The sequence below is a fragment of the Ooceraea biroi genome, chromosome 12, assembly GCF_003672135.1.
Source record: "Ooceraea biroi isolate clonal line C1 chromosome 12, Obir_v5.4, whole genome shotgun sequence".
Lineage (NCBI taxonomy): Eukaryota > Metazoa > Arthropoda > Insecta > Hymenoptera > Formicidae > Ooceraea > Ooceraea biroi.
This window is the reverse complement of record NC_039517.1, coordinates 3640966-3659618: the sequence shown is the minus strand read 5'-3', so window position 1 is coordinate 3659618 and position 18653 is coordinate 3640966. Positions and strand designations below refer to the sequence as shown.

The following is an 18653-nucleotide window of genomic DNA, read 5'->3' as shown; positions in this document are numbered from 1 at the left end:
ATGAGACTGCTTTTCGAAGTGACTTTAGAAGCGTCATAAAAGAGAATTCTGTGTTTTCCTTTAGGATTAGAGGTTAGAATACAGGAGAACACAGAATTCTGACTTTATATTCGAAATGGAAAAAAGTTAGAAAAGACAAATGCAAGTTTTTAACTTTTCTATTTTGAATATAAAGTCCTGCAGAGCGGACTTTCTTTCTATCTATACTTCATTTGTGGAAAAGGAGTTTTTATTCTGCACAAGCAATAAAGAGAATTTTCGAAACTGCAATTACCATCGCTATAGTGAACTTCTTCGCGATGGTGCTGCCATCGCACAATATTTGCACAATCAAATGTTTTTTACAAAAATTTGGCAATTTGTACGCACAAAATCGCTGTTGAGCGGTGTTTGGACACAATTAAGGAATATGAGACTGCTTTTCGAAGTGACTTTAGAAGCGTCATGAAAGAGAATTCTGTGTTTTCCTTTAGGATTAGAGGTTAGAATACAGGAGAACACAGAATTCTGACTTTATATTCAAAATGGAAAAAAGTTAGGAAAGACAAATGCAAGTTTTTAACTTTTTTCCATTTTGAATATACAGTCCTGTAGAGCGGACTTTCTTTCTATCTATACTTCATTTGTGGAAAAGGATTTTTTATTCTGCACAAGCAATAAAGAGAATTTTCGAAACTGCAATTACCATCGCTATAGTGAAAAAATAGTTCACTAGCAACTCCAGCTTCCCCTTAAATACGATTTTATTTCACACACTTTGCATGCATGTGTGTGTGTTTTATCATGCAATCGTGTATGCAGCGCGATTAAGAATGCTCATTTCTCTAAACTGCCCTGCTTCAAACGGAGCTTGACCCTCTCGAGTTATCGTTCTCGATTCGATTACTTTCGAGAGTCGATTTACCGATATGCCGAGAGAAAGAAAAATATATCTATACACACCTTGGGATCCTTTTCGTAATAGTGCTGCTGGGTGCGGATCCATCGCGACACCAGGTTGTCCTTGACGCTGTGCGAGAGGGCGAAGTAGTAGTCGCGGATCGTCGCTACGTTGCGATCTTTCACCAGGGTGTAGTGAAGGTGCCTGTTGAAGGTCTTCTTGAAGTTGCCGACATTCTCGACGTCGACGATGCCGCGCACCGAGATCTGCTTCCGCTTCTCGTGGTCGCTGCTCGGCACCGACATGATGACTTCCCACTGAAAATCGGCTCGCGGTGCACTCAAGCTGCAGCGATAACACGCGCACGACCTACGCGGCCGACCGTAGGCGAATGGTACGAGCCGCGGCTGCTACTGCTGGCCTGCTGCTGGTGGTCACCTTGTCTCAAGGTGACGCATGCGCGCGAGCCGGCAGTTACGTATCTGCGACGGCGTGAGGTTCAACCGCCAACTTCACTCCGGTACGTGTCTCCGTACGGCGTATGGACGTGGAATCCCCTCGCCCGAGTGTCTTTCGCGACAGCGCAATAAAACTGAAGACGGGCGTCATTTAAAAATAACATAACCTTCTTTCTAGCGTTCTTGCCTCAGAATTCTCGAGTCGTTTTATGTCTCCCAGCGCTTCCTGCAAGGAAAACGTCGTCGTGTCAAATGTTGCATTTCGGGAGTAAAGGAGCTTCTTCCGAGGGAAAGCGTCACGGGATATTGACGGAACGTCGACGATGGGGAAGACGATGATGTCGCAAGAACGTACTAGGTACAGCACGGTTATCTTATTTAATATCATTTATTTATAAATTAATCGTGCGGATGCAGATGCAATAATGAAAACGTCAAGAAGCATCAATACGCGTATTACAATTCACATTCTTAACACTTTGCCATCGGTCCCGATAAAAACGTGTTGACGATAACTACAGATAGAGATATTATGATATAATATAAAGTTGCATCTTCATCGTTCGCCGCTCGATGTGTTCCATTCTCGGTTTAGGATCTCGCTTTATTCGATGACGGTTCCCTTTCCTTTCACATACGCGCGCACACGCATCCACGTGCGTCATCATCATCATCATCATAACATATAACGTATATAAATGCACGTACGCTGGTAGAAACATGCGGTAGACACGTGTACGCGTGTACACGTCCGTGATGCGCGCGCGTACATAACGATGTAATCACAATTAATGATGCGATAGCAATAATATTACGCAAACGTCAACGTCATTGAGAGACAGATACAATATATACGTTTCTGCATAATTCAACTCGTCGTCGTGCAACCCTCTCGCTCTCGATTCTCCCAAACGCAACAACAACTCAAAACACCGAGAAGGTGCGGGGAGTTCGCTGCACGCGTTGTGGACTTACTTTAAAATCTATCTCGCTGAGGGATGAACGATTCCGCTTAACATTCATACGGAACATTTCATGTTCTCTTATCTCCGTCTGTCGGTTCCTTAGAGCATCACGATTCTCCGCCACCCCGTCACTCTTTCTTACTAGATTTCGTCGCGTCACAGGCATTCGAAACTGGCTACCTTCGGCGGCATCCAGCCCGCGAACAATGATCGAAGTTACTCGAATACGATGCTTCGGAAAATGGTACTACGATAAGTCACGTGCAGCCTTATTGCTCATTCTCTCTCTCTCTCTCTCTCTTGCTCTTCTCCTTTTCCTCGCCCTCGCCCTCGCTATCCACCCCTCTCTCTCTCTCTCTCTCTCTCTCTCAGTCGTTCAGATGCACTCATTGTCATTCTTTCACTATATCTTTCTTTCTCTGCAAAGAGGAATAAGGGATATCATCAGGATCAGGTAGATAAAGACGACAAGTTTACGATAAGATACATCGTCGAAGAACAGACGAAAAGGAGGGAGGACGGGGAGGGAGAAGAAATGGGCAGATCCAATTTTGGAAAGCAGTTTCGCGCACATTGCACTGTTATAGCTGGCTAGAAACGTGCCGTCATTGTTTTTATCGCAATGGTGAACGACTAATTAATTGCTAAATGTTGTCTCTCTCGCTCGCGCTCTCTCACACTCGTTCACTCACTCTTTCTCTCATGATGTTTGTCTCCTTTGTTTACAAGGATTTTGCTCTCGTGATCAGAATGCCGATGCACGCATGCGACCGTTTGACTTCGCCGGCCGTCGTGCCTTGGAAAACTATTATTGTATTCCCTTCTCCCGCGGAATACGACGGCGAAGCTCGCGAAGAGATGCTAGCGCGCGTTAATCGCTCCGTCACCAGTGCGATTATGTGCGACTCAATCACCGTTATACGGTGCGAGTACAATGCATTGTACCTTTCCCACTTGTATATTGTCCTGCTCGCACGCTCTCTCAAATTCTTCTCTCATTCTTCACGGTTTTTTTTTTCTTTTTCGTTCGTTCCTAACTTAATCGTTTCTATTTCTGCTTCCTGTCTCGGCTGTCCGTTGGACTATCGCACGCACGATGTTTCCTTTATTCTTCTTTCGTTGGCTCGGCCTTCTTACCGAGAGGAATCGCCGCTTTCACCCTAAAACAGTCGATCCGGTTTTGAGAAACCGCCGAAACAGAATACATGACGATAAGAGGAAATTGTTCGACTCACTTGGCGGTAATTTCGTTAATCTTCGCCTGCACCAGGGCCAGATTCTGATCGATCTGCTCCTGGTTCGTTTCGTAGACCTTAGGCAGCGTGAAGAGAGCGACTACGCCTGAAACGGATCCGTTGGCTCAATCATGCGTTCACGGTGGAGTGGCAAACGCGCCGCGAAAAAGTAATTTTACCAATTATGATGAGAGTCATGCCATTGAACCAGGAACCAACGTAGGTAAGACACCACAGCAAGACGCCAAACTTGAGAGAATCGACGAAGTCCTCGACGAGGAACAGCCTGCGTAATTCGCCAACGGCGGCGTTAGCGTGCGCAACTGCGACGTCGGCGACTTCGTGCACTTTCTCGGCCGGCAATGTCAAGTCCAGGTCAAGGATGTCCCTGCGACCCAAATAACAGTCTAGTTTACTCGACAACGCCGCTCATGCCCGATGAATTTATCGCAGAATCGCGTACTCACTTGAACGGATGGCCGTCCGAGGTCTTCTGGACCGCTTGAAGAACAGTTTTGTAGATCCGGAAAAGCACGGTCCCGCTGAGGACGAGGAGCGACAAATAAGCGAGCACGCTGATCAGGCTGAAATAGGCCAGCGACAGGAGCACGCCTAGTATCGTACCGAACACGATTCCCGATTTCTTCGGATCGCGCCAGTATATCAGACCCGCCACTGCAAACAGAAGCAAACGATTCTTTTACTTCCTCCTGGAAATTTCGCTCGACAGTCAGCGCCAATAAAGATCGTCTACGCTGTTTCACGCCATCGGTCCTACATCGTGCAACACGCATCTGAACGTTCGGTACTTTTCCGCAAAATGTCTGGCGGTTATATTTGTACGGACAAAGTGTCCCGTGCTGTCCGCGAGCAAGTCATCTCTCGCGTGTACGTAACGCGTGAAATAACTGGAGCTTCACAAATTACTACCGACTGTACCGACTCCAAGTACAGCTACGTGGCGTCGCGTTTGCTTTATCGTTCGCATTAGTGTACGGAGCAGCGCGCAGAGACCGATCCACCTAGCAACAGGGAACTCGTTTCGATTATTAATTGACAGCTACCGCAACTTCCGAGCCGAACGGTCAATTTTCGCGGGGCATCCAGCGTACTTGCGAGTCTCTCGTGCCAACGAACTTCGCGATAATAACGATGTTCCACTTTTTAGCACCGATTCAGACAATTCATTTTTTCTTTTTCGCAGGACCTGGTTTTTGCTGTACACAATTGCAATCACATGCGTCGTAAAAAAATTAACTTGTTCTGATGAACTGGTATTAAACATTGATGATCACGGTGCTACACGAGCCACATGCTGCACGAACGTGCAACCGAATTGCGGTTAGAAATTAACCGGTTTTCTACCGGTTCTGAAGGTAACCGGTTAAATATTGACATTTTTTATTCAAATATACGTTATTGCTCTGTATCTAACTGTTAACTATTGCTAACTGGGACGTGCAATAAAAATAAAATATCGATCACCACACAAAATCGTGTAGAAAAATAAAAAAAGTAAAATCTCGCAAATTTTATGCCCGACTGGCATATTTCTTGTGTTTAACGAAAAATTCATTTTTTCATTTATCAGGTTTTCCGATTTTTTCCGAGCAGAATGTTTAAAGTAGCCAGACCGAAAGCGCGAGAGCGAGGTCCTTGTTGAAACAGCCGCGGCACGCGACGATGAAATGGGATCACGTGCAACGTTTCCAACCATATGTTTCCGGATCAACGGTCGTTCAGTATCCGAAACCAGTTCTCGTCGGGTCGCGGGAAGACGCGAGCACGCGTAGGCGACGCGGCACTTACCGGGACCGCGCTCTGGGAGAACCTTGGCAGGTCCTCTCTGAATGTTCCTTCGTACCATCCTTCTATCACGAGGCCCTTTTCTGTTAAAGGATCGAGAGCACCTGCGGGAGAGCGATCGCACGCGCGACTGTTCCGGCGCTGATTCGGGAACTGGCCACGCGAGAAGAGAGGCTCATTGATAGCGGGCAAAGAGGAGGGGATAAATAGCGAGGGGGAGGAGAGACAGAGAGGGGAGAAAGAGAAAGAGAGAAATTAGCGAGCATGCAGCAGTGTTGGAAGCTGGTCTTGGACCATCTACTCGCGCGAGGCTGTACGCACACGACAAATCTCCCCAATTCCTTTGTCGACATCAAGTCTACTTGTGACTGGCATCATCTATCTATCTATGGTGTATCCACTGCTTCGTGGCTCGCACTTTTAATGATGCAACGAGCGTATGATCAACAGATGCACAAAGATCTATGTCGCTAAGAATAATTGCGGAGTATCGAATATAGGAGAGCAACGCGGCGAGGATGGTGCGGTGTCGCGTTGCGGAGCCCTGCAGCGGGTCCCAAATGGTTCCCCTATAGGATCTACACGGTCTTCGCGCTCTCCGCAACTTGGGGGGATTTCCTGCGTTTGCTTGCTAGAGCGGCTAGTTGATACGGAGACGACTTGGTGATTCGTAAAAAGTAGTTGGGTATGTATAATTACGTATATATAACCGCGGCCGCGATAAAAAGAGAGATACCACTTATTCCCGTGACTGTCGCGCACGTCGCACGTAGTGCAAAATTATGCATTACGGACCGGCGCAACGTGTATAGCACCGTTTTATCGATTCGTAACGTGCAAGTCCCCCCCCTGCCCTCGCATTTATCTATACCGTGCGTCATCCAGTGGAAAGAAAAAGACGGGGCTAAGCTGCCATTTTAGCGACAGCGTCGGGACTATTGGCTCTCTTTACGCGAAATCGGTTCTCGCCAGAGCGAACACTTGAAACCTGAATTATACTGTCCGAGGGTGTTCGATTAATTATCGCATCGCCAGGAGTTTGTCAATTTAATATCACGTTCGCTCTGATATTTATTGCTATATTTAGAACGATTACAGCCGTCTTTTTGCGTTCGCAGACAACCTCCGGTCTCGATTAGTGCCAAAGTAATACACACACGTGAGTCACATTATCGGTCCCGCGAAGTTACCGCTACTCACGTTCCTCTTTTGTGATGGCCATTTTCCCTACGAGCATTCGTTGCACTTTTCAGGTGATTGTTCACAAGACGACGTACAGTTCCCGTCCGGGCACGAACAACCGATCGGCAGAAAAGCGATCTTCCCTGGAGGCTGACTAGAAGACACCCCGAGAACAACGAGGATAAACGATGCACGTCCCGGCGCCGACGACTCCGTACCGAGAGGACTGCCGTCGGCTCGGAAACCTCGACGGGGTCTTCAGAAAACTGGCATTGGACCAACGAGAGACTGGCTGGATGTTATATTTAGTAACGTCCGAGAGCGCCGGACGACGGACGGACGGGCAGAAGTGCCTCCGATACGAAATCGCGATCGCGCCGACTCATTATTGTATTTCGAACCGCGTGTCCGCCCTTCGGCGGACGTTCTGCTAAGCTCCCGGCTGCCTGCGAGTGGTCGCGCGCTAATTGTCACGCACAATTAAGGGAATTCTCCCCCGCTCACACCGCTTCGTCGCGTGTTCGTATGAAATTTTTTTCCACTAGAGTGAGCTTCTTTCAACGAGCACGTTATTGCAAAAATCAATACATGACAATAATGCTGGTTTACACGAACACACTTAAGGGGGGAGCCTGCTTCAGAACGTTGAAAATAAGGTATAATTTTACGAACTTTTTTGGAGAAACTATACAGCGGATCATTATAAAACTTTGATGCATTTATTAGTACATGTTTAAAGATAAAAAAATTATTTTTTGATTTGAATATATCGCCTGTAGAGGCCGTCCTGGAGGCATTGTAAATTGGTGAGCATTCTCCTGCCTCCAAATTTCATCCAAACTGAAAAATTGAAATATTTTCTCGTTATTTATGAATTCCCATCGTCGATGAACCTTTAATATTCATAAAAACATTAAGTTGAACAATTATTTTTGCATGAAAAAGTTCAAAAACTTTGTCTAAAAATCGTACTTTTGTGTTCCAAGCTCCACCATTTTGGCACTTTTCAACTTTTTTCTTCTCTCTTTGGTTCATCGACGATGGGAATTCATAAATAACGAGAAGATATTTCAATTTTTCAGTTTGGACGAAATTTGGAGGCAGGAGAATGCTCACCAATTTGCAATGCCGGCGACGCGGCTGCACTGAGATTTCTCCAGGACGACCTCTACAAGCGATATATTCAAATCAAAAAATAATTTTTTTTATCCTTAAACATGTACTAATAAATGCATCAAAGTTTTATAATGATCCGCTGTATAGTTTCTCCAAAAACAATTCGTAAAATATACCTTATTTTCAGCGTTCTAAAGCAGGCTCCCCCCTTAAACAAACACAAGAGAAACATCTTTCTTCTTTTCTTACCTTTTGGGTTCAGTCTTTCAGGATTAAACCATGCGTCTGCAAACAATACAATCAGAGTACGTTAGTATTAGATTCCATCACCATATCGGCGTGATATATAAAGCGCAAATTGTTATAAATTAACTTTGTCAAAGGTGAATAACTCAAGTTACGGCAATCTTGACAAGGCGCAAAAAAGTAATCTTGCAGATCAATTTTGTAGTCTTAGTATAATAATAAACGGGAGAAGGAAAGATTAATGATCAAAATTGTCTAAATGCGAGATCGATCAATGCAAGGAAAATCGTTTCTCTGTCCGCAAGCGTCACTATACGGTTTAATGTCATGCAAATTGACTGGGTGGGGGCGGCTTATTAATTTTATCACAAAGAAAAGATCACTAAAAAGCTACGTGCGTCAGGTAAACAGGATAAAACCAAGTCCTAATGTTTAAAATATCACTGCGACACAAATGTGACCTATCCGGCTTTCATTCCTCTTTGCGTTTATCTTTCAGATCACAGCTCTATTAATAATTATATAATAAATCGATACGGACAAGCGATCGCTCTATGAAAAAATAGCCGTGTCGTCGGAAAGGCCATTGAAAGTTATGGTTCGAAAAGTGTAACATATACAAGTATATCATTTACTTTTATACTATGTTGGCCGTCAAGTAACGTACTTGTACGTAATGTATCTCGAGTACCATGTCGAGTTATCAGAGTTCAACGAGTTCGACACTGCTCCTCCCATAAAACCATTCCTCTTGTTCCATGCCAAAGGAGCAAACCGAAGGCAAGTACGCGAGATAGGGAGCGAGCCAAAGGAGTCAATAGCCTTTCGTTTAACACGCAGCTATCTGCACTTCTGTGCGCTAGCATACAAACGGACTGGACTCTTCCTCTCGGCTTGCTTTGTTAGAATAATCTCATCAATGCAGAACAGAACACCGCCCTTTAAAACGAACTTGTACGTAGCTTCGAATTTGCGTGTTAGCGGATAGCTGTAAACTTGAAGCAACTTTTACAGCACAGGAGGAAAAGAAAACAAGTATGTTTGTACATAGGAACGTCATTGAACGTCTCGCTACGGATTCAGCGGATTCTAATTGAAAGAGAGAAGATTATCATCCTGATGAGTAATGTCACAGCTATAAGCCTCAGGCAGTGGGTCACGAGGGTGCCCTAACGTCCGTGTTATTCCGATCATCAACGCTGTGAGTGAACGGATAAAGAGACTCGCTGGCTGCACGCGCTGCAACTGCGTGAAATATTCTATCTGACGTTCGACAACGGCGGAAACGCAGTTTTCACCGACGTCACCTACTTCGATCATTGTATGTAGCGCCGCGGAGAAAATCAACCACGCCAACGGAATTGCAGCGTCAGCTACAGGCAATCGATCGTACGTGCACTGCGCAATATACTTGCATTAGCCTTTTTTTACATTCGACTTTGGAATCGGGCAGGTCGTTCCTTCGCGATCGCGAATTTTTATCACCGTGATATATATGTTCAGAGATAAAACGGCCGTTCAAGACCGAATGCATAAGCTGCTTCCTACCGGAATACGCGATTATATTCTATATATATGCCGCGACGCAACACTTGCATATCATTAGCGTTGCACGGAAACACGATTTTATCGGATTTTTTACTTCAGCTCCAATTTTTACTCGCAATATTTTTCACAAAATGTCCTGTACGCGTTTGCATTTTAGCCGTTAAAAATGTAAAACCGCGGATACGTAAAATTGTTTGTCGGATACGTCGAGTTATTAATCAGCGTTTGGCAGATAAAAGGTAGATAAGAAATTACAAAAATAACGAGAACGAGACGATAATGAAAGAATATTATCATTATCTTCATGAGCGCCGGTTTGCCTCGAGAATTAACGATAATTCAATTATGCAATGAGTACGCTCGTAGCAACCGGTCGCCGGCAATCCATTACACACTTTAGAGCCGGTGTGTCTTCGGGATGAAGTTCGAGAGTCGGTAGTATGTACATCGTCACGGCTGGATCGTTACGTAATCCAAGGTCGCGATGGTAATTGCCGCGGATTGCATGAATCGTGACATACGCAGTGCACGATGCCGTGAAAGCAGAGGTTTTTCCTCGTCGAGTTTCCCACGTGCAACCTCGAAAATAATTCGGAGAGTATCATCGAGCGATCGGGCGTATTAAGGGGATCCTGGAGTCGCTGTATTACCGGCGGAATTGGTCGATCTTACTGTACTAATTACTCTTTAATGATTGTATAGAATGAAAAATCCTTCTCCACGATTAAAGTATACAAAGAAGTATACCGAGCGAAACTCGACTGTATGTTAAAAACGACAAAAAAAATTTACAGTTTTATTATCGGCTTATTGTGACGTCACCTCGTACATTAATGTTCTTAATATAAATGTGTTGCAGTTTGTGTGGCCAAAATTCGACAATCGCAAGGACGGAACAAAATGAAAGAATATGGGGAAGCTTTTAGAAATGAGTTTAGAAGCCTAGTGTAAAAGTAATTAGCGCAGAAAGATTCGTGATCATTTCGTGCCTACGTATGCCCGTGAAATCGTGGGTGAATAAAAAATTGTGATTTTGTTCCGTTTGGAAAGTTAAGTCCTGCTTTTCACATTACATTATTGCGTGTACTTTCATCGTGGAAAAGGATTTTTCGTTCTGTGAATTCAATAAAAAGAAAATACAGGAAAATCATCGATTCCGCCGGTAATTCAGACGCCGCGACGGAGTTCACTGGCCACTCCAGGATCCCCTTAACTGAGCGAAGATCAACGGATCACGAGCCGAGAAGACGAATCTCGATTACTTTCTCCGAAGTCGTCCGCGCGATTGTGCGAGATCGGATTTCGACCGCCGCCTCCTGGGAACATCAACATTCTCTACGACGAAAACGAAGCATGCATCATGATGCGTAAACTGATCCGCAGGATCCGTCGCAGGCTTCGGTGTAACACGCGGACGCGGACTCGCGAGATGCTCGCGTAACACGGTCGCATACAGGTGTAGCCGACTGATCGATAACCCAGTTTCGATCGGCGATTCTCTCCAAACCGGGCAGGAGAAGGCACCTGCGCAAGGCGAAGCCCGGGTCGCCGACATGGGAGCGCCGACACGGATTCGTGAGATCGTCCAGAATTATCTCCGAGTCCGTGGACTTGGACAGCTCGCTGGACCCGCCGCAACATCGCGCGGCGAGGGACAAAGGCTCGCACTGGGCACGGCTACCCATCTCGATAACGGATATAGTCCGTGCCAAAGCGAACGTTTCCAGGGCCGGGATTCTGCAACTCGTTATCGATAATTTTCGATATCGTTAACTAGCGATAGCCAATGGCGAGGACGACCTTGGAGAAAAGCGTGGCTCTCATAGGTTGTAGCTAGTTAACGATACCGAAAATGATCGATATCGAAGTTACAGAATTTCGACCCAGGGCCGAGATTCTGCAACTCGTTATCGATAATTTTCGATATCGTTAACTAGCGATAGCCAATGGCAAGGACGACCTTGGAGAAAAGCGTAGCTCTCATAGGTTGTCGCTAGTTAACGATATCGAAAATGATCGATATCGAAGTTACAGAATTTCGACCCAGGGCCGAGATTCTGCAACTCGTTATCGATAATTTTCGATATCGTTAACTAGCGATACCCAATGGCAAGGACGACCTTGGAGAAAAGCGTAGCTCTCATAGGTTGTCGCTAGTTAACGATATCGAAAATGATCGATATCGAAGTTACAGAATTTCGACCCAGGGCCGAGATTCTGCAACTCGTTATCGATAATTTTCGATATCGTTAACTAGCGATAGCCAATGGCGAGGACGACCTTGGAGAAAAGCGTGGCTCTCATAGGTTGTCGCTAGTTAACGATACCGAAAATGATCGATATCGAAGTTACAGAATTTCAGCCCAGGGCCGGGATTCTGCAACTCGTTATCGATAATTTTCGATATCATTAACTAGCGATAGCCAATGGCAAGGACGATCTTGGAGAAAAGCGTGGCTCTCATAGGTTGTCGCTAGTTAACGATATCGAAAATGATCGATATCGAAGTTACAGAATTTCGACCCAGGGCCGAGATTCTGCAACTCGTTATCGATAATTTTCGATATCGTTAACTAGCGATAGCCAATGGCGAGGACGACCTTGGAGAAAAGCGTGGCTCTCATAGGTTGTCGCTAGTTAACGATACCGAAAATGATCGATATCGAAGTTACAGAATTTCAGCCCAGGGTCGGGATTCTGCAACTCGTTATCGATAATTTTCGATATCGTTAACTAGCGATAGCCAATGGCAAGGACGACCTTGGAGAAAAGCGTGGCTCTCATAGGTTGTCGCTAGTTAACGATACCGAAAATGATCGATATCGAAGTTACAGAATTTCGACCCAGGGCGAGCTGCGGGTAATCGGGTATCGAGCGCGCGCTCCGGAGACGGAAACGACCAAGGTGAAGGAGACTGCGGTGTGACGCACGGAGGGAGCGCGGGGGAGGGGCAGCGTCGCGAAGTGACCTACGGGGGTTGAGAATATTCCAGAAGCACGGGCTGCCGTTCGCCAGCGCGGAATCGTTGGCGCCGGGCCGCTTGCGGAGCTGGTCGTCGCTGTCCTTACTGACCGCCGGGTACGTCGCCGTGTCCGCCATCTCTCACCTCGCGCACCTTACCGGGATCCCCGAGCGACGCGCACTTCTCTCACCAAGTCTCGCTCGTTCGTTCGCTCGCGCGTCGAATGCGTGCCGTCCAGGCGGAATGTCCTCTCCTGCGTACCGGGGCGCCTGGCGAACGCGGGAGTAATGGCGTACCTCGTCGTTGCCGCGCGCGCGCGCGCACTCCGAGTGACGCACTTTACGACGACGACGAGGATGGCAACGAAGGGATGACGGCGAAGGGTAAATCCTCGTTTACCCGCTCTCCGACGGTGAACTCGTGCCCGAGGAGAGGACGCCCGCGCGAGAACTGGAGCGAACTCGTTGTCGACGCGGCTAGAGCCGAGTTGGTGTCACGAAGGGAGGGAGGATCGCAGAAAACACGTATCCCGTGCACGGCGAGAGGAGGACTGAGGCCTGTTATCGACCCACCGGAGGTCTCTCTCCGACTCCCCCCTCCGCGTGCCCTCCTCCCCCACCCGCTCGCCTACCCTCCAGGCTCGCATCGCCATGTTGCTCGGACCTCGGAGCTGGCGGCCGGCGTCGAAAGCCGAAACCTGCGTCGGGTTACCGACGATTACGAGGGATCGCTCGTCGCGAGAAACGTGTCTTGTATACATACAATGCTTGAACGAGAGAACTCGCGAAGGTGATCCGATAGCGATCTATCGATCTATCTATCGATCTATATTCCTTGAATTCGATGCTGCTAAGATAGCGACGCAAGGGTGGAAATGCAAACGCCTAATAAATGAACCCTATAGGGCTGGTAGGCGGGGACGACGCGCAATTGCACAGACAACCAGGCGCCCACGCGAAACCTCACGAACCCTCTTCTTGTTGCGGTCTTATCTGGCTGTCTCATCGCGCGCATGCGCCTCGGATGTGTCTGCTAGTGATTAACCCCGGTTAATAAATGACGTTTTCGCGTGCGACATCGGAAATCCTTTCGAGCCTGTATTTTTTATTAACCCACAATAAGGCGAGTGGCAACGCTATTGATCCGTCATGAGGCATGAAGTCTACGACATTTTATACAGAGATTTCAATTTATTCAATATTAATTGTTCCGCAGCACGAAATTGAACAATAGAGTTGCGATCGATGCTTCGGAAGAAGCGTAGGGAGAAAATAACGCCCGATAATAACGCACCTTACCCGACGAGTGTGCCAGATAATTTCGGAATCTCTGGCGGACAACGGTGCGAAATACCGCCAAATCGGTGAATACACTACGCGAGTATATATAATACTCTTGGCCGTTTCAAGGGAGCCGCGCAATGCCCACCTGCTTGTCGCGGTGATTAAAAATAAAACGGCCGCGTTATAAGTAGGTAATCGATGGCCAGCAAAACGTGGAATAACTCGCACCCTTCAATCGCACGTTCGCATTATTAAGGGACTGCTGGAGTTGCTAGTGAACTATTTTTTCACTATAGCGATGGTAATTGCAGTTTCGAAAATTCTCTTTATTGCTTGTGCAGAATAAAAAATCCTTTTCCACAAATGAAGTATAGATAGAAAGAAAGCCCGCTCTACAGGACTTTATATTCAAAATGGAAAAAAGTTAGAAAAGACAAATGCAAGTTTTTAACTTTTTTCCATTTTGAATATAAAGTCCTGCAGAGCGGGCTTTCTTTCTATCTATACTTCATTTGTGGAAAAGGATTTTTTATTCTGCACAAGCAATAAAGAGAATTTTCGAAACTGTAATTACCATCGCCTATAGTGAACTTCTTCGCGATGGTGCTGCCATCGCACAATATTTGCACAATAAAATGTTTTTTACAAAAATTTGGCAATTTGTACGCACAAAATCGCTGTTGAGCGGTGTTTGGACACAATTAAGGAATATGAGACTGCTTTTCGAAGTGACTTTAGAAGCGTCATAAAAGAGAATTCTGTGTTTTCCTTTAGGATTAGAGGTTAGGATACAGGAGAACACAGAATTCTGACTTTATATTTAAAATGGAAAAAAGTTAGAAAAGACAAATGCAAGTTTTTAACTTTTTTCCATTTTGAATATACAGTCCTGTAGAGCGGACTTTCTTTCTATCTATACTTCATTTGTGGAAAAGGATTTTTTATTCTGCACAAGCAATAAAGAGAATTTTCGAAACTGCAATTACCATCGCTATAGTGAACTTCTTCGCGATGGTGCTGCCATCGCACAATATTTGCACAATCAAATGTTTTTTACAAAAATTTGGCAATTTGTACGCACACAATCGCTGTTGAGCGGTGTTTGGACACAATTAAGGAATATGAGACTGCTTTTCGAAGTGACTTTAGAAGCGTCATAAAAGAGAATTCTGTATTTTCCTTTAGGATTAGAGGTTAGAATACAGGAGAACACAGAATTCTGACTTTATATTCAAAATGGAAAAAAGTTAGAAAAGACAAATGCAAGTTTTTAACTTTTCTATTTTGAATATAAAGTCCTGTAGAGCGGACTTTCTTTCTATCTATACTTCATTTGTGGAAAAGGATTTTTTATTCTGCACAAGCAATAAAGAGAATTTTCGAAACTGCCATTACCATCGCTATAGTGAAAAAATATTTCACTAGCAACTCTAGCATTCCCTTAAGGCGATCCTGGAGTCGTCTGTATTACCGACGGAATCGGTGATTTTCCTGCATTTTTCAAGAAATATATCTTTTTATTGAATTCACAGAATGAAAAATCCTTTTCCACGATGAAAGTACACGCAATAATGTAGTGTGGAAAATAGGACTTAACTTTCCAAATGGAAAAAACTCACAATTTTTATTTTTTTTCCATTTGGAAAGTTAAGTCCTATTTTCCACACTACATTATTGTGTGTACTTTCATCGTGGAAAAGGATTTTTCATTCTGTGAATTCAATAAAAAGATATATTTCTTGAAAAATGCAGGAAAATCACCGATTCCGCCGGTAATACAGACGCCGCGACGGAGTTCACTGGTCACTTCCAGGATCACCTTAATTGCGTACGTCACACGGGGTAACGTAATTTATTTTAATAGCAATCAGTGTCGTTTTTATGATTATCAATTTTGTATCAGTCTCGGCTTTAATATTTATTTATTGCCAATTAAATCAGGATTTTGGAAACGGACGAACAGATTCGTCACGCTCGTAACTCAATCTACTGTTTATTCTGGAGGAACGTAGAATAATTCACAGGTAAACGTGATCGCGGAAAAATTTGGTACAATGCCACAAATTCAAAAATATCACCTCTCGGAAAGAGCCATGGAAAGGAAATAACAGATCGATCTTGCGAGTGGACTTTGCCACAATAAAACTCATCGTTATTCTAGGATTACGTCACCACGCTGAAAGCATCGTCTAAATATAGATATAATATTTGCAGCCTGCGCGAAGAAAAATGCGATGCGATTATTCGTAATGAAAATTCAGAAATTAAAATAAACTGATTGTAGAGTCTCGATGCAAAAATAATAACAATACGACGTATAAGGTCTGTTTTTTTTAGCTGCACTGCTGAACTAGTGCAATACGTTAAAGTGAGACAAGTATATTTTTTCTCACTCTAACTTATTGCACCAGTTCAACAGTGCAGCTAAAAAGAACAGACCTATATATTTATCGATCAAAGGTGCAAAACGGTACAACTAGCGCCATCAGTCGGCGCGCGCGCGCTAACCCGTCCTCGATCTTCATCGATCGCATCGATAAAACAGTACTCGCTTAAAAACCATCGAACAGGTAAGTTTTTCGCTGCAAGCGCGCTTAAAATCAATTGGGAGTAAAATAACGATGGAATAGGGAAAAATGGAAGCTCACGCATCCAGCCGCTACAGCACTTGCCATAAAATGTTCCAGTAAAGCGCAGAAGGAACACGCGCGAGTGCGTGGCATGAATCACGTATAAAAATACTACATTGACCGAGCCACGTAAGATGTAAGAATGCCTATAAGCGTACGCATACCTACGTGCATGTAACAATCGATGACTAATATCGTAAATTATGGAACGTACAGCGAAATCAGCAGACGTTCCCGTTTGACTAAAATTCGAAGAGAAATTCAAAGGAAAATCAAAATCTCGCGACTAAACAATTATTAAAATTAATTAAACAATTAACTGGAAAATTCTTTGCAGGAGATACTCGAATTAATTAATGCTTCTTCGCGCGCAGGTTTCCGTCGCAGCGGGGAAACGAGTAAAACCTCCGCGGTTTCAGGCAGCGCTGCGACAATACGAGGAAGCGTAAACGCGCAAGTAAAAACGCAAGTATTTTTAGAGGTGTATACCTCTCCGTGTGTGCGTAATGCGCGATTGCAGTATACCCTTCTCAATTTTCATACAACACGCAACGAACGAGCAAGCAAGCACGCACGCACGTACGTATACGTACGCATGGGGGAACCAAAAGGTGTCTCCTACGGATCGATATAACGCATGGCGGTAGGTGATCTCAAACCAGCAACGTCAGCTACACGAACGGCATGACAACAGAATATTCGTCGCGCGGTAATCGCGGTTTTTCGTGTTCGTTAAAGGAACAAAATCATTGATCGTGCTTTACAGGCTCACGGTGAATTAATTAAGGTGATCCTGGAGTTGCTAGTGAACTATTTTTTCACTATAGCGATGGTAATTGCAGTTTCGAAAATTCTCTTTATTGCTTGTGCAGAATAAAAAATCCTTTTCCACAAATGAAGTATAGATAGAAAGAAAGCCCGCTCTACAGGACTTTATATTCAAAATGGAAAAAAGTTAGAAAAGACAAATGCAAGTTTTTAACTTTTCTATTTTGAATATAAAGTCCTGTAGAGCGGACTTTCTTTCTATCTATACTTCATTTGTGGAAAAGGAGTTTTTATTCTGCACAAGCAATAAAGAGAATTTTCGAAACTGCAATTACCATCGCTATAGTGAACTTCTTCGCGATGGTGCTGCCATCGCACAATATTTGCAAAATCAAATGTTTTTTACAAAAATTTGGCAATTTGTACGCACAAAATCGCTGTTGAGCGGTGTTTGGACACAATTAAGGAATATGAGACTGCTTTTCGAAGTGACTTTAGAAGCGTCATAAAAGAGAATTCTGTGTTTTCCTTTAGGATTAGAGGTTAGAATACAGGAGAACACAGAATTCTGACTTTATATTCAAAATGGAAAAAAGTTAGGAAAGACAAATGCAAGTTTTTAACTTTTTTCCATTTTGAATATAAAGTCCTGCAGAGCGGGCTTTCTTTCTATCTATACTTCATTTGTGGAAAAGGAGTTTTTATTCTGCACAAGCAATAAAGAGAATTTTCGAAACTGCAATTACCATCGCTATAGTGAACTTCTTCGCGATGGTGCTGCCATCGCACAATATTTGCACAATAAAATGTTTTTTACAAAAATTTGGCAATTTGTACGCACAAAATCGCTGTTGAGCGGTGTTTGGACACAATTAAGGAATATGAGACTGCTTTTCGAAGTGACTTTAGAAGCGTCATAAAAGAGAATTCTGTGTTTTCCTTTAGGATTAGAGGTTAGAATACAGGAGAACACAGAATTCTGACTTTATATTCAAAATGGAAAAAAGTTAGGAAAGACAAATGCAAGTTTTTAACTTTTCTATTTTGAATATAAAGTCCTCTAGAGCGGACTTTCTTTCTATCTATACTTCATTTGTGGAAAAGGATTTTTTATTCTGCACAAGCAATAAAGAGAATTTTCGAAACTGCAATTACCATCGCTATAGTGAACTTCTTCGCGATGGTGCTGCCATCGCACAATATTTGCACAATAAAATGTTTTTTACAAAAATTTGGCAATTTGTACGCACAAAATCGCTGTTGAGCGGTGTTTGGACACAATTAAGGAATATGAGACTGCTTTTCGAAGTGACTTTAGAAGCGTCATAAAAGAGAATTCTGTGTTTTCCTTTAGGATTAGAGGTTAGAATACAGGAGAACACAGAATTCTGACTTTATATTCAAAATGGAAAAAAGTTAGGAAAGACAAATGCAAGTTTTTAACTTTTCTATTTTGAATATAAAGTCCTGCAGAGCGGACTTTCTTTCTATCTATACTTCATTTGTGGAAAAGGATTTTTTATTCTGCACAAGCAATAAAGAGAATTTTCGAAACTGCAATTACCATCGCTATA

General features: G+C 44.1%; 1 protein-coding gene across 1 annotated transcript in view; it reads right to left on the bottom strand.

The window, feature by feature from the left end:
* The window catches only part of LOC105285074 (glycogen phosphorylase), a 32605-nt gene that overhangs the window by 10157 nt on the left and 3795 nt on the right, over positions 1-18653 (bottom strand). The window contains 5 exon segments of the mRNA XM_011349030.3: positions 943-1219; positions 3539-3712; positions 3714-3926; positions 4006-4213; positions 7892-7927. Coding sequence (XP_011347332.2) covers positions 943-1219; positions 3539-3712; positions 3714-3926; positions 4006-4213; positions 7892-7927 — 908 coding nt within the window.